The following is a 22,589-nucleotide window of genomic DNA, read 5'->3' as shown; positions in this document are numbered from 1 at the left end:
AAGGTTGGAGCCCAGACCTCAGGAAATGACTGAAAAGCTTAGTTTCTGCCTCCACGCAACATGTAAGCAGGTGCCTTTCCTAACCTGCTCTCACACACAGTCCACACTACATAAAATCTAAGTTGACCCCTCCGTAGGTTTGATTTTTATTAAAGATATTAACAAGGCAACAAAGTTCTGCCCCAACTTTTACCCAGACTTGGATACTCCTAGAATTGCATCCTTCAATCTGCTCAGCTCACACTCTGGACAGCCACTCCATTCAATCTACTCTACTGCTCTATACCTTATGTAGGTGGAGATCCATTTGACTCATTTCATCTTCACAACCAACTCACATTCCCCAGCAAACATTGTGGGGTGCTTGTAGGCAAACACAGCCAGCCTATTATTCTAAAGCAGAAGCTGAAGATCTTTTGTGATATATGTAGACCTGGCTATAAAGGAGAATGTACAATTAGAATAATTAATAATTTTGTTGAGAACGAGTGAGGACTAGAATCCAGCTCATACTTCCACAACTCTGCTAGCTCTGCAGTGCTATCAGAAATAAGAAATGGTGAAAAATTATTTTTATTACTGATGCAGGAAGAAAAGAAACATACATATCTGTTCAGTGAGATGGTGCCACTTTTACATAGTCACTTTTCAAAGTAGACTACCACTTCAGTGACTTACAGTCCACACAGGAAGTCTGTACCAAAGACACAAATATGCACCTTAATCCCAGTCCCAACCTTAACCACAAAGCCATCCCTTCCTCCCCAAGAAGTATTCTTCTTCATATTTTTAGTAACCTGAAGAATTCAAATAAAAAAGAAAAATAAATTTAAACTACTCACTGTAACACCGGCAAATCTGAAGTAATCATTTTTGTAGCACAGCACCCTCTATGAAATATTAGAACTACATAGAATTTCTTCTAGTGATGACGTTACAAGACAACTTCCTGGTAACTATTTTCATTAATCTCAAAGTCCAACCTATAAAATAAAAAGATGAAAACTTGTTAAAGTCATGATTTCAAAACAGACATTCAATATTTTAAATGAAACATTGTTATAGACTAAAATCTGTTAGCTCTATATTAAGTTTACTATTTCAATCATATGAAACTCCAAAAATTCAGAATGAATACACCATGGCAACTTGGCTATATCCTTGCATATAGTCATTACAACTGGGCCCAGCAACATGCATCTGAACACTAGACAATATGACATTTTTTAAGAATTTACCTGTATGGCATTTTGTATTCCTAGATATATATTCATGCTGAAGTCACATTAACAGTTTTATATACATAATATTCTAAGAAAACAAAAAACTGAAGACACAAACAATACAAAATAAATGTAAATATAAGAGTATAGGGTGTGAGGGACTAATGAACGCACTTTCTATTCAACCCAGGAAAAACGGAACCTATTCAATAGGGTTTAACTTCAACCAAAAGTTAATCCTGAGCTGAAGAAGGCCTTAAGACAAAACTCTTCTTGTTAACATTCCCTTCCTAGAACTCCAGCTGCCTGATTAGACTAGCTAATAAAATGCAGGATGAGAGAGTTTTAGATGATTGTTCCCTCTATGCAACCCAAAAAGCAGATTCAAGAATATCTAACTGTACTGAAAAGGATTTTAACCATGAAGATTCCAAAAACGGGGCTAAATTCATCCACCTTACACAGAAAGGCAGAACTTGAAATAAAAGAGACAATTATGCATTCTCACAAGAGGTACCCTCTAGTCTGGAGACTAGTGAGTTAATCACATCACAAAGGCAACTTCTACGGAACAACTTTCCAAATTAATGGACTGTGTGAAACTCAGCTGGGCTGATCTGTTGATACAGCAGAATATGAGGGATTGCTGTAAAATCGTTGCATTAGATGTGAGTTTGATAAATAAAGCGTGTGCTGTTTTTCAGTAGCTGTGGGAAATGAAAGCGAATGCATTATGGATAAAACTGCAAGTTTGTCAAGGAGATCATGGATTTCGTGACTTTCTGTGACCTCCGTGACTTCTGCAGCGGCTGCTGCAGCCCCTGGGCCAGCCACACCGGCTGCTACTGGGGGAGACTCGGGCCACCCCCCACCATCAACAGTTTGGGTGTGGGACGGGGCTCAGGGCTGGGGTGCGGAAGGGGGTGAGGACTCTGGACAGGGCTTACCTTGGGGGTCTCCCCAGAAGCAGCAACATGTCCCTCCCTCAGCTCCCAGCACCACCCTCGCAGCTCCCATTGGCCGCAGTACCCAGCCAATGGGAGTCGTGGAGCTAGGAGCTTAGGGAGGGACATGTTGCCGCTTCTGAAAAGCCAGGTAGGGAAGCCTGCGAGTCCCACCAACACCGCCCAGCACCCATGGCACCCCCTGGGCTGCTCCCACCCGAGCACCACTGGCGCCCCCTGGGCTGCCGTCCCTGGAGCACTTGTGGGGCCCCCACAAGCACCCGCTGCCCTCCCAAGATTTTATCAGGGATATAGTATAAGTCATGGACAGGTCACAGGCCGTGATGTTTTGTTTACTGCTTGTGACCTGTCGATGGCTTTTACTAAAACTACTCATGACTAAAACATAGCCTTAATTATGGAGTGCTGCAGTGTGTTACAGAAAACCTTGCAGACACTGTGAAGGGGGAAATGAACGCTAGGAACTTTCCCTTAAATATCTTCATTCCATGCCTTTAAAGCTTTGGGTTGATAAGGATCCATCAGGATGCGCCCTAAAGAGTCAATAAAATAAAGGGATTTTTTGCATTAATTTCCTTTTATACCTGGCTGACGTACTTAATCCACAAGATTAGAGAAACGACAAGGGGAGCTGCCCCTGCCTGGGAAACAAAGATAGAAACTGCATTGATGAAGCTGCTTCTATGATTTGTGTCAAAACTCTTGAACAGCATGAGAAGCTGCAACATGCATTAGGAAGGTTTTTGTCTCCATGTCATTTTATCACCATTTAAAAGTTACTGAAAGTAGATATACCAGGAGCAACACATCATATTTAATAGCGACGACAACATACCATAGCCTTTCCCACTTCTGGAAAATGGATACAGTCAGAAGCAGCCACAGCGGCAGCTCTGCCTAGTGTGCTTTCCCATTCCTGTCAGCGCGAAGCACATCTCTCAACCTTCAAACCTACAAATGTGCAACACCAGCATACAAAATGGGTAACCAATGACCAAAATACTTACAACATTTTCTTTCAGCCTCTGCAGTTTGTGTGGATTAAATATAACCACATATTCATGGTTTTTCACAGCAAAGGCAATTAACCATTGGAACAAACTGCCAAGAGACGTGATGGATTCTTCATCTTTTGGTGTCTTCAAATCAAAAGATCTATAACCTCTTTCTGGATCATGTGCTTTAGTCAAAACACAAGTTACGCTTTAGTCAAACACAAATTACTGGGCTCAATACAGGAGCAACTGAGTGAATTTTAACGGCCTGCGATATGTAGGAGATCCGACGAGATGATCTAATGATCCCTTCTGGCCTGAAATTCTCTAAATCCTTAAAGATAGAGCCTTTCATAGATTTCAGTAGTAGGCAAACACCCACCACTGTTGCCTTGACCATGGAGGAGCTACTAAGATTACTTTGGTCCTATCATGTCTTCTCTCCCCCAATACCTTTTGTATCAGTGCAAAGCATACAACAGTCCCCTCCCCCAATTCAGAAGAAACATAAGCAACATCGATAGAATGTTTCTCTCTGGAAATAGGGCATTGCATGTCGGTGAAGAGAACTCTCTCTGGAAACCTTCAAAAGCTGAATATGTTTTGAATTAGTGAATTCTTTATAGAACTTTCATGCAGCTGTGTAAGGTCTCTGCTGAGTTGGTCTGCTTTGTCGTTGTCCTTGCCTGCTAAGTAAAGAGCAATTGTTGCACATACACCAGTCCCACAACTGTTTGATTGCCTTCTTGTATAGTTGAGACACGTGAACTCCTTCCTGCATGTTCAGGTAACAACACAGCTGTTGTATTTTCCATGACGACTTGTATTACCTTGTTGTGGATATGGCGTAGAAAATTATTTCAGAGCTACACTGATAGCCCTCAGTTCTAGCATATTTATATGTAGGGCCCTACCAAATACACAGTCATGAATAACGTGTCACAGACCATGAAATCTGGTGTGTCCCCCCCATGAAATCTGGTGTTTTGTATGTTTTTACCCTATACTACACAGATTTCACTGGAGAGACGAGCATTTCTCAAATTGGGGGTCTTGACTCATAAGGGAGTTGCGGGGGGGGGGTCACCAGGTTATTTTAGGGGATGTCACAGTATTGCCACAATTGCTCTTACTTCTGCGCTGACTTCAGAGCTGGGCAGCTGGAGAATGGCGGCTGTTGGCCGGGCACCCAGCTCTGAAGGCAGCACCCTGCCAGCAGCAGCACAGAAGTAAGGGTGGCAATACCATACCATACTATGTTGAGCATCAGACACCAGGAAGATCACCTGACAGGAAACACACTTTTTTAAATTCTTCAACTCCGACATGGAACTGGAGATGGAACAGAAGAGCTAACTATTATTAATTATAACCAAGGAATTAAGTTATAACTATTAAGCTCTCCTAACTATAATTAACAATAAAACTAGTACTAAGAGGTTCACCTCTATCTTCTGGTGCAGTTGAAAAGAACTGAGGTGGGAGAGTCATACCCCATTTACAGCTTTACGTTCAGTAGATTAACAAACACAGAAAGAAGGGCTAGGAGGGGCATCTAACAGGCACTTCTACTAGAATGTTTCCACTGTCTAGCCTGCACCAACTCGTGCATCCCATGAGTGGGAATATGCAGAAGACACTCAAAGAAGAATGGACAGTTTTACAGGATTAAGTATGAAAATGAACAATACAAGTGACAGCATGCATTTTGTTATTTTGATATGCCTTTTCCCTGCACTCTGGGACTCAGAACCATGCAGGAGTGAGCCCTCCCCAACCAGGGGCACTAGGGCCCATGCATTCCCACCCCTCCCCTTTCAGCCACATGGGTTTGGAAATAAAAAACTCCTGGGAAGAGCCAGCCAGATATTCAGCTGGCAGCAGGAAACTTTTAGATTTTGAGTTTGTATCACACCTAGCACAATGGGTCCTGATCTCAGTTGGTCATGAGGCACTACTGAAACAGTACTATTAATACATTTTTTATGCTGCTCCAAAGCAGTAAAAAAAATGATCTAAACATAATTTTTTATTCTCTGAAGTGGGTATCTGATGCTCTGTGATCCATTACAACTCATTTATTCCTCCTCAACTTCCAAGCCAGAGACTCCAGCCCCTTTTATTTTAAACATTCCTTTCAAGTTTCATAATGTGCTCCCAGCAAAGGGAGCTGTTCAGAGAACTGAAGCCCCAGTCACCAGCCCAAGCTGAGAAGGCAAATTATCAATTTTGATTAATAAACATTACAAAAGATTAGCTATTTTTTATACAGTAAAGTTAGATCCCAATAGGAAAGAATTCTAAAGTTTTTCCCTCTCTGTAAAAATGCTCCATAAGGAAAAACAAAATGAGATATTTCCCTTCCCACTGGCACTTAATTCAAAAATTGGCAATGTCCTGGGCAGTGTCTCAGGCCTGGTCTACACTACAAAGTTAGGTTGACATAAGCTGTGTTAGTTCGACTGAATAATGTATGTGTCTCCACTACTGAGTCCTTTCCACCGATTTAAGTGGCCTGTAAAGTTGACTTCTGTACTCCACCTCCGCGAGAGGCGTAGCATTTGATTTGACATCCACAGGTCTACATGGGGCTAGTGTAGACACTGCATTGTGTAATTCGAATGAATTGGCCTCCAGGAGGTGTTCCACAGCACTCTGCTCACAAACGTACTCCAGCATGGAATACACAGCAGGTGGTGGATCTTATTGCTGTGTGGGGAGAACATCTGTGCAGGAAGAGCTCCGATTCTGCAGAAGAAACACGGACATCTATGCCAAAAATCATGCAGGGCATGGAGGAGAAGGGCTACAACAAGGATATGCTGCAGTGTCACATGAAAATAAAGGAGCTTCAGCAAGTGTATTAGAAGACAAGGGAGGCAAACAATCATTCTTCCCCACAGACATAGCACTTCTATGACGAGCTGCATGAAATTCTCGGCAGCGACCCCACCACTACCCCAAAGTGCTCCGTGGATACCTCCAGGAGCACCAGGCGACCGCAAGCAACAAGGATGACATTGTTGACGAGGAAGAGGAGGAGGAGAATGTCTGGCAAGTAATCAGATGATCCATTCTACCTAACAGCCAAGAACTGTTTTTAAGCCTGGAGCCCATGCCTTCACAGGACCAGCTGGCAGCAGAGCATAATGCCAGGGAAGTTTACACTTCCAATCAAACCATAGGGGTTACATATTGTTATTTTTAATGTTTATTCTGAACAAAAAAGTAGGTGCAGTGCGTATCTGTGGCTACTCCAGCTATGCAGAGGGTGCTCTCTGAAAAAGACTGTTTATGTGCATGTGAGTGAACCTGAAATTCTCCATGGAGATCTCTAGGAAGCTTTCATGGAGGTACTCTGCAATCCTTTGCAGAAGGTTTTTGGGAAGGGCTGCCTTATTTCATCCACCATGGTAGAACATTTCCCCCACCACTCCAGTATTAACTCTGCTGGCATCATTGCAGCACAAGGACCAGGTCTGTACCCAGACGCTTGCAGCATCTGCTCCCTTGCCATCTCTATTACCCCCAGGAGAGTGATATCGCATATGGTCCACCTAGGGGAAACGGGGGAAGTTTTCAATGTTGGCCCTTAAACCACAAACAATTCAACAAGAAATCTGACCCTGTTTTGTGAAATCTGAGTCTCACAACCACGCTTTCCCAAACGTGCCATGGTTGTGGTTGGAATGGATCACCGAGAATTGCAACCAGCTTTTTAAAAAAAAAAAAAAAAAAAAAGAAGGGTGGCTTCCTGTTTGTCTCCCCTCCCTTCCCTTCGCTTCCCTTCCCAAACCCATGTCGCTTTTGTAAAAAATGAACTATTTGGAAGGCTTTACACTAGTGCCTGTCCTCAAGCACCATACAGGTTGCTAGGGGAAAGGGTGCTTTTCAGAAGTTCCAATCAGTGATCCCAAGGATGCCTTCACAAAAGCTGGTTTCAGAGTAGCAGCCGTGTTAGTCTGTATTCGCAAAAAGAAAAGGAGTACTTGTGGCACCTTAGAGACTAACAAATTTATTAGAGCATAAGCTTTCGTGAGCTACAGCTCACTTCATCGGAATGCATCCGATGAAGTGAGCTGTAGCTCACGAAAGCTTATGCTCTAATAAATTTGTTAGTCTCTAAGGTGCCACAAGTACTCCTTTTCTTTTCACAAAAGCTGTAGCACAAGACCTTTCACCTATGCCTCGTGGTCTTACTCACCATGGCTGGAGCAGCAATCCGACTCTTGCAGTAGCCAGCAGTTGTGATTACGCTGTAGCTTGCTGTGAAGTGCATTGAAGGGTACTTTTTTTATAAAAAGGATTAACCTTGCACCAGAAGCACTGTATGCACTGTCAATGCTACCCTTGTGCTTTGTATTCCTTGCATCTGAAACCTTATCAGTCGGTGCATCCTCCACTCCGGGACAGAGACTTTCCCAGATTAGAAGGTGGAAAAGGACGACTCAGGTGGACATGTTCAATGAGTTAATGCGCACCTCCAAGAGTGACAAGACATAGCTCAGAGCATGGAGGATTACACTGTCCGAGAACCTGGACATGGACAGGGAGGATAGGAGAGCGTGCAGAGAACAAAGAGTGTGCCACACAAGAAGAGATGCTGCAGATTATGAAGGAGCAATCAGACGCACTGAGGCGTCTGGTTGAGGTTCAAGAATGGCAGCTGGATGCTAGAGTAGCTCTGCAGCCTATACTGAACCTACTGCCATCATTGCCAAGTTTCCACATCTTCCTCCCCCAACCACCACCAGGGGAGGGTACAAGGACCAGAAGGCACCCATTCCCACACCTTTGATTGTTATTGCAGTGCATCTGTAAGCAAGCTGTCCTTTTTTCTCCCTCCCCACATTGTTATCAGCCCTTTTGCCTCAGGTTATCTTACTTTTCTTTGCTGTCTCTATGTGTTTGTGTGCATAATAAAACTTAACATATTGAGAAGAAAAGGTTCTTTATTCATTCAATACATAGCAGTTATTGGGGGTGGAGGTTACAGGGGAGAAAATGCAATGAAGGGGACAGTATGGAAAGGAACAACACAGATAAGCATCACATTACTGTGGCTCAGTGCTTGTTCCCTGGTCCCAGAACCGGCACTCAACTGTGTCGTCAAGGTGATGCGTGACTGTCGCCAGCAACTATAAATTGCTCTGCTCTGTCTTCCAGCAGGGCCGCTTGCGTGGCATCACATTGTTCTGCACGGCAGCTCCTGTATTGGCTGTGTAAATACTGTATGAGGTGTTTGTAATGCTCACAACAACAGTGTACAGCTGAGCAGGGTCCATGCTTATTGTGCTATGGCTTCTGCGCAGGTAACCCAGACTTTAGAAAAAGACTTGGTTTGTTTGCCATTGATTTCAGGGAGGGAGGAAGGGAGGTAAGTACATAATGGGAGGCTAACGCCATGTTCCCATAACCACCCACACAAATGTTTTTTAGGCATAAGGCATTGCAAGTCCAACCCAGAAATCCACTCAGCTACACGCACTGTGGGATAGCTACCCACAGTGCAGTGCTCCGTGTCAACGCAAACCCTGCTAGGGAGGATGCACTCCACCGACACAATGAGAATAGTGGGGACACACAAAATCGACTTCCTTAAATCAGACGCTCGATGTCGACTTACATAAAATCAACTTAGTTTTGTAGTGTAGACATGGCCTCAGAGAAGGAAGAATTATAGATAGGTAAGTAAGTTTTACCATTCTCCTTCACCGATACCTGGTGCTCCATGATCCATTACAACAAGGAAGCAGCTAGCTGTAAAACCAATCTCCACAACCAGGAATGTAACTTAAAAATGAATCAAGATAATAAACACCTCTTATTTGAGGGTGTTTGGGGTTTGTTTGGTGGGTTTTGGGTTGTTTTTGTTTTTCTTCCTTTCCCTACCATACGAAGGGTTTTAATAAATAAAAAGAGAGACACAGCAGAACCCCATGTTCGAAAGTCATATCAGACAATCTATTTTAAAAGTGATAAATAAGAGAATTCACTAAAGACAAGGCAGATATATGGCAAAATTACCCAAAAGCACTACTAAGCTGTTCTACTCAGGAAATGACAAAGTACCTGATTGAGGGAGCCCTCTCAGAAAGAGGGTAGATCTTTAATGCAGAAGTTCATAGACCTGACAAATTATTGAATTTGTCCATCTGAAAATAGTGAATATGGATGCCTTGCACTCTCTCCTAGATCACACAACTAATCCCGAGATCGCATCCGATTTTCCTCAAATTATTATTTTGCATAAACAGAATTTGAATGACCTGACCACATCTGAAGAATGCAACTGATTCTCCTAGTTGTGAATGGGATTGACACACAAGGAAGGCAAATATGTACGTTGGTTGAAATGAAAAACAATTTTGGAGGAAAGAAAATTCTGGTAAAGACATGAGAATCACCTCATCTGGGAAAACAATGCAAATAAGAATTCCAGATGAATAAAAAATTAGAAAAAGTGTGAGAGTACTGCAAAAAAGGCCTAGAAGTGGAAAGGATTTTCTACCAAGCTTCTAACACTGAGACTTAGTCCTTCAGAAGGCTAGGGCTCTTGATTGGGTCCAAGCCGGGAGACAAAATAAGATTCTTGTCCTTTCTAGAGCATCATGAAGATCAAGTTCTCCGAATCTCTTGAAAAGACTAGATTTGTTTCTAGATGTGAGCAGGAAGTTAGTGAACTCTCCTGAATACTTATGCTCCAGAAGGTAAAAATTCTTAGGTTTCAAAGCAAGAGCCTCAGGTAACATAGGTCTGGGAGACTGAAAAAACATTTTTATGGCTGACTTAGAACAACGCTTCCTCAGCTGTCGTCCCCTAATGCCCCTACTCTACTTGCACTACATTGATGACATCATCATCTGGACCCATGGAAAAGAAGCCCTTGAGGAATTCCACCATGATTTCAACAATTTCCATCCCACCAACCACCTTAGCCTGGACCAGTCCACACAAGAGATCCACTTCCTGGACACTACAGTGCTAATAAGTGATCATCACATAAATGCCACCCTATACCGGAAGCTTACTGACTGCTATTCCTACCTACATGCCTCCAGCTTTTATCCAGACCACACCACATGATCCATTGCCTACAGCCAAGCTCTACGATACAACCGCATTTGCTCCAACCCCTCAGACAGAGACAAACACCTACAAGAGCTCTATCAAGCATTCTTACAACTACAATACCCACCTGCTGAAGTGAAGAAACAGATTGACAGAGCCAGAAGAGTACCCAGAAGTCATTTACTACAGGACAGGCCCAACAAAGAAAGTAACAGAACACCACTAGCCGTCACCTTCAGCCCCCAACTAAAACCTCTCCAACGCATCTTCAAGGATCTACAACCTATCCTGAAGGACGACCCATCACTATCACAGATCTTTGGGAGACAGGCCAGTCCTCGTTTACAGACAGCCCCCCAACCTGAAGCAAATACTCACCAGCAACCACACAACAAAAACACTAACTCAGGAACCTATCCTTGCAACAAAGCCGACTCTGTCCACATATCTATTCAAGGGACACCATCATAGGGCCTAATCACATCAGCCACACTATCAGAGGCTCATTCACCTGCACATCTACCAATGTGATATATGCCATCATGCGCCAGCAATGCCCCTTTGCCATGTACATTGGCCAAACTGGACAGTCTCTACACAAAAGAATAGATGGACACAAATCAGACGTCAAGAATTATAACATTCAAAAACCAGCCGGAGAACACTTCAGCCTCCCTGGACACTCAGTTACAGACCTAAAAGTCACAATTCTTCAACAAAAAAAACTTCAAAAACAGACTCCAACGAGAAACTGCAGAACTGGAATTAATTTGCAAACTGGACACCATTAAATCAGGCTTGAATAAAGACTGGGAGTGGATGAGACATTACACAAACTAAAAACTATTCCCCCATGCTAAATTTTCTCCTACTGCTACTCACACCTTCTTGTCAACTGTTTGAAATGGGCCATCCTGATCATTACCAACGTTTTTTTCTCCCTGATAATAGCCCACCTTAATCAATTAGTCTCGTTAAAGTTGGTATGGCAACTCCCATTTTTTATGTTCTCTGTGGATATATAAATCTTCCTACTGTATTTTCCACTGCATGCATCTGATGAAGTGGGCTTTAGCTCACAAAAGCTTATGCTCAAATAAATGTATTAGTCTCTATGTTGCCACAAGTACTCCTCGTTCTTTTTGCTGATACAGACTAACACGGCTACCACTCTGAAACAAATTAGACAGACTACTTGGAGGGCAAATACATGAGAAGTTCCTAGCAAAAAATACAACTTTTGAAATCTTTCCTTGGGCAACTGGACTAGAATAAGAAAAGTCTGATAGCGATGGGCCAGACCATGAGAGGGTACTAAGCAGCTCCTCTGAAGATAAATGAAGCCAAGCAACTTGAGTAGTTGAAAGATTTGGTTAATTTCATATGGTCATCCATGAATTTCCTGTCACATAATAGTCATCAGATACACCATGGAACATGAGAGAAGTAAAGGGGCTTTGCATGGAATTGGATAGGAGTCTGCAATGTTGCAAAGTGTTAGTAGCAATGGTGGCAGAGAAACAGAGTTTCCTGTAGGACAGTGAAAAATCCTGGAGGTACAATCTCTATCAGAAAACCCTTCCACTCTCTTTCCTATCAGGAATAATCTTGAATGAACACCTCAAAAATATCCTCGGGAAAAGAAGTAATAGTTTCCAGCAAAATGAAGTCTGCCGCATTGACCTTCATTGCCCATTTACTGATCCAAAGGAAGAATGGCCAACAGGATGTGGATTTTTTTAAAATTTGATTTGGAAAGCCTGAAAGCTTTGAAAGAAAACTGTTCTTTGTGGGGAGGGGAGAGAACTATAGCTGTGTGTATGTGGGTCGGCAGCTATAAAAGGGGACATTGGTGACCTCCACCACTTCAGTTCTTTCCAACTCTGCCTCAGAGAAATTGTTTATTACAATGTCAAGAAGAGGGGAATATGGGTGGGGAGTATGAATATGCAAAGTCCATCTGGATGAACTCTGGTTACAAGTAACCTCCATTTCTTCGAGTGTCCACTGCATATTCCCACTCATGGGATAAATTTGGCAAGCTCTATCCCAACCAGGAGAAGGGATTCAGTGTTCTAATAAAATAAAGACTGAAGTACAGCTCTAGTTCTACCAAACTGCATCAGCTCTAGCAGCCTGATCTAAAGTGTAATGTTTCATGAACGCATGGTACAGAGTCTCAAGTGGCAGCTTTACATATTCCTTCAACACACGCACATCTAAATCAAGCTATGGGGGTGGTCACCGGTCTGGTAAAACGCAAGCTAATACCCATGCGGGAAGAGAGCGCTGCTATTTTATAAGCTTTCCTGACACACTGTTTGATCCATCTAGAAATGGTTACAAAGGATATTGGCTGACCTTTATGAGCGTCTAGATATGAAAAACCATTTATTAGATTTGTAAAATTCTTGAGTTCTATTAAGATAATAAGCAAGGGCTCTTTTAGCATCAAAATTATAAATCATGGATTCCCCGTTACTGTGTGATTTGGGAGGGAGGGGGGGAAAATGGCAGCTGTAGTTTGATTGCCAATGAAATCTGACACAATATGGGTTAGAAATCTTGAGTCAGGTCTCTGTAAAGCACAGAGAAAGGAGGATATGTCAGAAGGGCATTTACTTCATTGAACTGCCTCGCTTCAGTTATAATAATACAGGTAACCTTAAAAGATAAATGAAATAATGTACACTCCACCAAAGATTTAAATGTCATTTTATCAGCTGTGCTAACATTAAACTGAGGTCCCCAACAGGTACAGGGTCTTTCACTAGTGGATAAAGATTTTCAAGTCTCTTCAGGAGCCTTTTAACTGACCCATGAGTAAATACCAATTTATCATCAACTTGTGGTATGCAGATATACCCATTAAATGAACCTTCAGCAAATAATCTCACAGATCCTCAGTCTTCATATGCAGTAAATATTCTAGAATATATTGAGTAGAAGCCAGTTTTGATTGCTCTGGTTTGTTGTCCATCCATGTCATAAATCTCGACCACTTAAGCTAGTAACATTTGCTGGGCAATTGCTTCCTGAACATCCAATGAACAAGATCTTTCAAGGTTTGTTCAAGTCTATTACACAGGTTCTGAACAAAAGATCTTGCTTTGTTGTTGCAATAATAGATCCCATAACAATGGCCACAGCCTGTATACCCCCTCTGCCAACTGAAGTAGCTCCATGTACTGCCACGCTGAAGCCATTGATCTGAAGAATCTCCCATCTGGAGTCCAGCCCTGCCAACAGTGGCCATTCTTTCCTTATCTGCCTTCCTTGGAACCACACCAAACCATGGTCTTACACATGGCTCTGCCTTTGATGAGTCTGAGCATAGTGGGGACTAAAGGGCTTTCAGTTTCATCTAATCCAGTCTCTTATGTGCCATGCACACTGCAGGCTCTGTAGATAATTCTGGTGCTGATATTAGAACCTTTGTAGGCAACTTTGTCTTAGTCGGTATTGAGCCCAGAGCCAACACATCTTTTCATTCTGTGTTCCATGATATTACACACACCCAATCCTATAAGGCTTTGCTGATAAAGACTCTTGGAGCAAGACTGTTTGTAACCTATTTCATCTGTCCTTACAGACTCTTGAAATAAAGATTCAGCAGATGGTGCATATGGACAGAAAGTGCCCTTATCCAATACATGCAAAGCACTTTACATGAGAAACCACGGTTCAGGATAATGACCACAACCAAGACTGGCTAAGGCCCTTCCTAGAGCAATCAGGGCAAAAATACCTGGTTACAGTGGGAGTCTGAAAGGAGTGGTGGTGTTTCAGGGATGGGGTCCTGCACCTGAGAGTTTTCTGCCCCTCTGATTTACCAGCTCCAAGACAACATATTTCACCCCAGTCAGAAGAGGAAAAAACAGCCAAGGCTCTCTGGCATATTACTTCCAAAATGCCAAATCCTGCTGATGAATTTCCTGCTTAAGGCTTGCCTGACATATTGCTCCTGTTGGAATGAGCACTTACTGTCATTCTTCAACTTGGTCTGGAGCCCTGAATAGCACTGACATCTCCAAAGCCAGCTCCTGTTATGAATTTCCGCCCATCACTTTAAGGCTTACCTGCCACATTGCTGCACAGTGAGGGAGGCCGTGCATTATTGCAAAGCCAGGCTGTGGCAGGAGGCCCTTTGATCTTAGCTGAGCCTACTACGCTGCCATGTTTCCTCCTCATATACCAGTTCCCTCAAAAATAGCCTCTTCACTACTGCCCTCATAAGGAAAAAAAGACAAAAATAATAAAAAAAAAAAAATCTAATGGAAAAAGCTTCTTTGCATGAAGATTAAAAGGGAAGAGGCCGAGAGAACCTCCTGCTTCTTCAACCAGAGGCAACTGGGAGCTAGAGAAGCTGTCAGTTTTCCAAACTGCTCACCTGCTAGAGGTACATTGTGCAACTAGATAGAAATGTTCAAAGAGCAGCCTCTGTGTCTGGAATATGTGGAGGAACAACCAGTTGTAATGGATCATGGAGCACCAGGTGCCACAAGAAAGAATTTTATTTTCTGTGTGCCACAGATTTTTTTGTATTGACAATAGCTACTTCGCTAGCAGCTGTTGGAGAAACTAATGGTTTTTGAAAGCAGGAAAGGGATGAGAAAGGGATGCTTTAACCACAAGGTAGATCGTGCCCGTCTCCTCTTTTTCTCTACCTTCTGAGCAGGGATGAAGATGTCTTGACAGTGTTTTCACTTTATAAAACTGAATAATAAAAAACAGCACAAACTGATAGTCATTTGTATTCGATCTTGCTAGGTGGCTACAGTAAGAGTATTCTTGAAGTACTTCCCTGTTAAATGCAGACTGACCTTCCTTAAGCCATTATTATATAGCTTTTAATTAGAACTGACAGTGAACTCTCCCATCCTTCCATAGTGGAAAACCATAAGTTAGGAAAAAGGCTCCTTCAGAGACCACTCTCAGTATGTGGAAGTGTACAGTTTACATATTTTCTTGCACATGGCCTAAATTCCATCTCCCTATAAAATTAACAAATTAATTTAAATTCTAAACTTTATTTACTATCCCTGCCACTGAAGCAGAATTAGTGCTAGCTTTTCAAGTGTGCTCAGCACCCACAACGGGGCTGGCTTTTAAAAAGCAATCAGCTCTTGTTTAGACACCTAAATGAAGTGCACAGATTTTCAGAAGCTGCTAATACTGAGCACCGTCAAAAATCTGGCCCCAGAAATACAAAGAGACACCACCACACGGAGCTCAGAGTTGACTTTTCTTGTTGAAAATCAGTGGGACAAAGTCATTCCATCCCAGGTCAGTTTTTTAACAGTAATATGGCTGCCTCCAGAAAAAGAGTAAGTATTAAGTTTTTAATTTTAAAAAAATCCTTTGAAATCCCAGATTCAACTGTCTGACACAAGAATGTACTAGTCTAAAAATTTGAAGAAAAAAAAAAATCACCGAAGAAGGGCTACATGCAATGAAAGAGGAAAAAGTGAACACAAGTCAGGAAACGTAAACATTAAATTTTGTGATAACTCTGCCATACAATGTATCATATTAGAAGCTTACAATTAACAGTAACCAGTCAGTTAAAACATTGTATTTGTGTTCAGTGAGAGAATTTATGCTATTGAAATCTAAGATTTTGCATTTACTGCGTTCAAGTCTGAAACTATTATATCTATTTTGAATTTTTCATTTAACAATCCAAATGGCTTGATAGCTACTAATTTGCATAAAACTATAGCTACTAATTTGCATAAAACTATAAAGCGATACAGCAGAGGTGGGCAAACTAAGGCCCGCGGGCCACATCTGGCCCACTGGGCTGTCCTGCCTGGCCCCCGACCTCCTGGCCTGGGAGGCTCCTCCCCTGCTGTTCCCCCTCCCCAGCAGCCTTACCTCACTGCGCCACCGGCACAATGCTCTGGGCAGTATGGCTGCAGAGCCTGGCCAGCCATCCAGACAGTGTGGTAAATGGGGCAGGCAGCGGGGAGTTTGGATAGAGGGCAGGGGAGTTTGGGGGGTGATCAGGGGCCAGGGGTGTGGATAGGGGTTGAGGTGGTCAGAGGACAGGAAACAGGGGGGTTGAATGCGGGCAGGGGTCCCAGGAGGACAGTCAGGAATGAGAGGAGAGGTTGGATGGGGCGGAGGGCAGTCAGAGGCGTCGGTTCTGGGGGTGGTCAGGGGACAGGGAGCAGGGGGGGGTGGATGGGACAGGAGTCCAGGGGGTACATTCAGGAAGTGGGGGGGCTGGATGGGGCAGTGGGGGGCAGTTAGGGGCGGGGGGTCCAGGGCCAGTCAGGGAAAAGGGGTGGTTGGATGGAGAAGGGGTTGCCGGGGGACCGTCAGGGAACGGGGGGGTTGGATGGGGCAAGAGTCCCGGGGGAGGGCGTCAGGAAGCGAGAAGCAGGGGGGTCGGGCCATGCCTGGCTGGTCAGGAAGGCACAGCCTCCCCTAACCAGCCCTCCATGCAATTTCAGAAACCCATTGTGGCCCTCAGGCCAAAAAGTTTACCCACCCCTGCAATACAGTGTAGAACTTCAGATTACAAACACCAAAATTGTGAACTGACCAGTCAATCACGCACCTCATTCGGAACAGAAAATACACAATCAGGCAGCACAGCAGCAGAGAGAGAAAAAACAAGATACAGTACTGTGTTAAATGTAAACTACTAAAAAAATACAGGGAAGTTAAATAAAAGATTTGACAAGATAAGGAAACTGTTTCTGTGTTTAATTTAAATTAAGATGACTAAGAGCAGCGTTTTCCTTCTGTGTAGTAAAGTTTCAAAGCTGTATTAAATCAATCACAGAACGATAGAATATCAGGGTTGGAAGCGACCTCAGGAGATCATCTAGTCCAACCCCCTGCTCAAAGCAGGACCAATCCCCAACTAAATCATCCCAGCCAGGACTTTGTCAAGCCTAACCTTAAAAACTTCTAAGGAAGGAGATTCCACCACCTCCCTAGGTAACGCATTCCAGTGTTTCACCACCCTCCTAGTGAAAAAGTTTTTCCTAATATCCAACCTAAATCTCCCCCACTGCAACTTGAGACCATTACTCCTTGTTCTGTCATCTGCTACCACTGAGAACAGTCTAAATCCATTCTCTTTGGAACCCCCTTTCAGGTAGTTGAAAGCAACTATCAAATCCCCCCTCATTCTTCTCTTCCGCAGACTAAACAATCCCAGTTCCCTCTGCCTCTCCTCATAAATCATGTGCTCCAGCCCCCTAATCATTTTTGTTGCCCTCCACTGGACGTTTTCCAATTTTTCCACATCCTTCTTGTAGTCTGGGGCCCAAAACTGGACACATACTCTAGATGAGGCCTCCCCAATGTCGAATAGAGGGGAACGATCATGTCCCTCGATCTGCTGGCAATGCCCCTACTTATACAGCCCAAAATGCCATTGGCCTTCTTGGCAACAACAGCATACTGTAGACTCATATCCACTGTAACCCCTAGGTCCTTTTCTGCAGAACTGCTGCCTAGCCATTCGGTCCCTAGTCTGTAGCGGTGCATGGGATTCTTCCGTCCTAAGTGCAGGTCTCTGCACTTGTCCTTGTTGAACCTCATCAGATCTCTTTTGACCCAATCCTCTAATTTGTCTAGGTCTCTCTGTATCCTATCTCTATCCTCCAGCATATCTACCTCTCCTCCCAGTTTAGTGTCATCTGCAAACTTGCTGAGGTGCAATCCACACCATCCTCCAGATCATTTATGAAGATATTGAACAAAACCAGCCTGAGGACCGACATTCGGGGCACTCCTCTTGATACCAGCTGTCAACTAGACATGGAGCCATTGATCACCACCCATTGAGCCCAACAATCTAGCCAACTTTCTATCTACCTTATAGTCCATTCATCCAGCCCATACTTCTTTAACTTGCTGGCAAGAATATTGTGGGAGACTATGTCAAAAGCTTTGCTAAAGTCAAGGAACAACACGTCCACTGCTTTCCCCTCATCCACAGAGCCAATTATCTCGTCATAGAAGGCAATTAGATTAGTCAGGCATGACTTGCCCTTGGTGAATCCATGCTGACTGTTCCTGATCACTTTCCTCTCCTCTAAGTGCTTCAGAATTGATTCCTTGAGGACCTGCTCCATGATTTTTCCAGGGACTGAGGTGAGGCTGACTGGCCTGTAGTTCCCAGGATCCTCCTCCTTCCCTTTTTTAAAGATGGGCACGACATTAGCCTTTTTTCAGTAGTCCGGGACTTCCCCCGATCACCATGAGTTTTCAAAGATAATGGCCAATGGCTCTGCAATCACATCCGCCAACTCCTTTAGCACTCTCGGATGCAGCGCATCCGGCTCCATGAACTTGTGCTCGTCCAGCTTTTCTAAATAGTCCCAAACCACTTCTTTCTCCACAGAGGGCTGGTCACCTCTTACCCATGCTGTGCTGCCCAGCATATTGTTCAGTTATCAACATTTCAAAGTTACGAACAACCTCCATTCCCAAGGTGTTTGTAACTGAGGGTCTACTGTACTTTATGAAATGTCTGTATTTACATACAAAGAATACAGGAAAAATCAGCTACACAATATAGATTGAAATTTTCAAAAAGGCCGAAAGAAAATATCAATGGGAACTGGGCGTTTCACCTCCTTCAGCCCCTTTGAAAAAGCTACTCGTAGTTACTAAATTGCTTCTACTGTTTTCCTTATTGCAATGTAACAGCAATACCCAGAAACAGGGAAAAGTGCATGGCCCCTCAGTTTATTTTTAAATCCCATAATTCTAGTATGTAACATCTGCTATGCCTCTAGAAAAATCACCTTTGTTAGCCATTGCACTGACATTTTCTTATGAATATTATTTTGAGAAGGAAAGCAGTTTTCAATTAAACTGCCACAGTTTCAAAGGGAAAAATCAGAAGGGAAGATTATTAAATAGCTTGTTTATGCAGTTTTTGTAAAAGTAGATAAAATTTAACTATAGTTCCTGGAATTCCATTTCTTACCAGTTTGTGCAATAACGCAATTAAATTTTTTTAAAAATTATCATTTTAACTCGAAACAGTGTTACTGTGTCAGCTGATTTTAAGTGGTTTTTGCTGCCTTTTCCCTGACTCCTACATTTCTCATTTTTCTATCAGGCATACTGGTCTGCATTAACAGCCAAATCATATATACACAACATTGTGTGTGACCTACTAGAAAGTTGCTATAGCAACGATTTTTCTGCAGTACATATTATGCATTTTAAGTGCCATCGTACAGTGTAGCATGTCTTGTCAATTAATAAGCAACATTCAGAATAGCACAATGTCAAAGTGATACACTGAAGAAAACAAAATATGAAAAACATTATGTCCACCATATACACAAAATGAGATGCATGTTGGTATACATTCTATATTTAGACTCCTGATTGATAAAAACAATTGCTGGTTTCTTTAATACCAGGCTGTAAAACTTACACATCTACTGAAACACACACACAAAATTCATGAAGTATGAAAAATACTCTGGATGATCTTTAATAGGAAATGACAGAAATTTATAACCAACAGGCTTGACCAATTTTGAAATCCTCTGTATGATCAGCCAAGAATTTGGTGAATATCGGAGGGTACAATAATTTAGGCTTCTGTTTGTTTTGTGCAAAATACCTAAACAACAAGGGAGAGAATTTTTTAAAATAGGAAAATATGGTTGACCCAGTCTCACTAGACTTCAGGGAATCACTGGGTGAAACCTATGGCTTGTGTTAAGCTGGAAGTCAGACTATATGATTATAATGGTGCCTCTTCTGACATTAATAGCTACCAATCTATAAAATCAGTGTCCCTTTAAATTAGCAAGTCTTCTCAGACAGAGAAAATAAAGATATTAAGCTCAGCGTCTAATATTAGTAAAAGGATATGTACAACCATGACAAATAGTGAATGCATCCGATGAAGTGAGCTGTAGTTCATGAAAGCTTATGCTCAAATAAAGTTGTTAGTCTCTAAGGTGCCACAAGTACTTCTTTTCTTTTTGCGAATACAGACTAACACGGCTGCTGAAACATGACAAATAGTAAATCAGTAATCCTAGTGAGGGAATAACATCATCAGGGAAACTTAAAAATATTAAATCGTGCAAATTTAAAGGCTTGAGAGTCTAAGACATTACTCCGTGATGATAGTAAGTTAAATTGTAGTTCCATGAAACGTATGAAATGAGTACCAAGCACTGCCTTACTATCTCCTTAACTGCGATACATGAGCTCTTACCCATGAAACAGCAGTTGGCACTTGCATCTGAAGATGAGGAGATCCTCTTACTTCCTACACTTCATTAATGCAAACTCTAAGACAGTGAGCTTATGAGAACTTTGGAAGTCCCTCATCACTGAATAGTACAAAATAAACAGGGCCCTAGTTTCTGAATTCCCTTGAAAAGTGTCCCTCTTGCAGACAGAGTGCTGTCGAACCACCACATTTTTATGATTAAATATACATCACAAAAGGTAACAAAGTAACTTGCTGAGATATGAAAGGTGTTCAGTTTCAGGAGAAAGGACACACCATTTACGAGCGCTATATCTTTCTGAACAGCAAAGTATTGGTGTTCATTGAAATCCTTCTGAAAGATGCTATGTTTATCAGAAAGGCAAATCTAAGGGATATGAGAAATTGCCTCGGCCCACATGCATCTTCAATAAGTAGGTAAATTAGCTGTGCTCTGCTACTGAGTGTAGTGCACTGGTTAAGTATATGCAACCATACATACCTCCCTGCAGTGACTGGTTCACATTGAGGGAAACAGCCTACATCTCACAGCCAATTCTTTTAGCTCAAGTGGTAGAAACTTAAGCTTTCAGAGCTTGATTCTACAAGGAATTAAAAACCTCTTGCTCTAAACCAGCAAAGAACATAAGCACAGCCCCAATGATTTCATGGGATTGCTCTCATATTTAAAGTTAAGCACATACTTAAGAACTTTGCTGGATCAGGGCCTTATCATTCACCACTGTAGTAAGACTGATCTTAAACCCAGCTTCATCTCTGCTAATTACTAATGGAGGGTCATTGCAAACACACATCTCCTAGGGATGCAGAAATAAACCTAGTATTTGAAAAAGTATGGAAGTGGTCATGTAATAGATTACTGTAATACATAAACAAAGGTTGCGTTTAACTTGCAAAGGAAAAAAAAAGATGCATAAAGGCCGTGTATGGAAGGTGGGGATCGGTTTGTTTGTGTTTTTCAGAGATTTCCTTTTCTTGCTTTTAACATAAAAAATTCAAGCTCATCTGGGCTTCAAGATGCACTGGAAGCTAGTAAAATGGTGATATCACAAGATCAAAGAAAGTGAAAGGTGGGCAATTGAGACACGGGATTTTTAGTCAGATGGTTTAAAGCTTAGTTTTCGTTAACGGCCGTTTAACATCAGCAGCTAATTAACTTCAGTTCAAGGAAGCTTTCAATAACGACTCAATACACATACATCCCTTCAATTAAGTATTAGAGCTTGCACTAAATCCTCACCTGAAATCCTCCAACAAAAACAGACTTAAATTTATTATTTTTAAGGTAAAAAAAAGAGCAAATTTTGCTTTAAATTAAGCTTCATGCATCATCAGAAAGAAGAGGCACATTCCCTAATTTTTTAAAAACTTCTTTTGCTATTTCTGAATGTGAGGGCACAGAAAAACTCTTATAAAAATGTTTAAAGTAATATTTGATACCACTGCAGGGCACACCATCAGCAATCTCAACAGATACTCTAAATCTGACTAATTGTTGGACAGGAACCATTGAGATAGTGGGATGTAATTTTTGCTGTCTTCCCTGGAGCAGTATAGTTTTTAATCGTGTTGCCCATACTCCCAGCTTCCTAGTAGGTTAAAAATGTTCTTTAGTTTATTATGAATTCATAACATCTGTACTGTTATCTTGATGTACTCTTGAGCCTCGTTTCTAGAATTTGCCCAGTTGAGATCATGCAAGAAAGTATTCATGCATGGTTCTTCGCTACAAACATTGTGGCAAACACTCTCAGGATTCACTAAAAGAAAAGGAGTACTTGTGTCACCTTAGAGACTAACAAATGTATTCGAGCACAAGCTTTTGTGAGCTACAGCTCACTTCATCAGATGCTGTAGCTCACGAAAGCTTATGCTCAAATATATTTGTTAGTCTCTAAGGTGACACAAGTACTCCTTTTCTTTTTGCGAATACAGACTAACACGGCTGCTACTCTGAAACTCTCAGGATTGTTGCTAACAAAATGGCAGTTTTTACAAGTACTGTTCTTCCAGCCCCCCCGCCCGCCCCCCCAATCCAGAATCTTCAAAGGCAAGATCAGATTGCTATGAGGATAGATTTTGTTTAGACCAATAGAAGTCTGAA

General features: G+C 42.3%; 1 protein-coding gene across 3 annotated transcripts in view; it reads right to left on the bottom strand.

Annotated features, from left to right (window-relative positions):
- The window catches only part of STAG1 (stromal antigen 1), a 379,263-nt gene that overhangs the window by 310,000 nt on the left and 46,674 nt on the right, over positions 1 to 22,589 (bottom strand). For all 3 annotated transcript variants that reach the window (XM_038415259.2, XM_038415257.2, XM_043492802.1), the window contains one exon: positions 843 to 983. In XM_038415259.2, coding sequence (XP_038271187.1) covers positions 843 to 871 — 29 coding nt within the window. In that variant the 5' untranslated portion in view covers positions 872 to 983. The remainder of the gene's footprint in view (positions 1 to 842; positions 984 to 22,589) is intronic.

The sequence above is a fragment of the Dermochelys coriacea genome, chromosome 9 (assembly GCF_009764565.3).
Source record: "Dermochelys coriacea isolate rDerCor1 chromosome 9, rDerCor1.pri.v4, whole genome shotgun sequence".
Classification (NCBI taxonomy): Eukaryota; Metazoa; Chordata; order Testudines; family Dermochelyidae; genus Dermochelys; species Dermochelys coriacea.
This window is presented reverse-complemented; position numbering and strand designations above follow the sequence as displayed.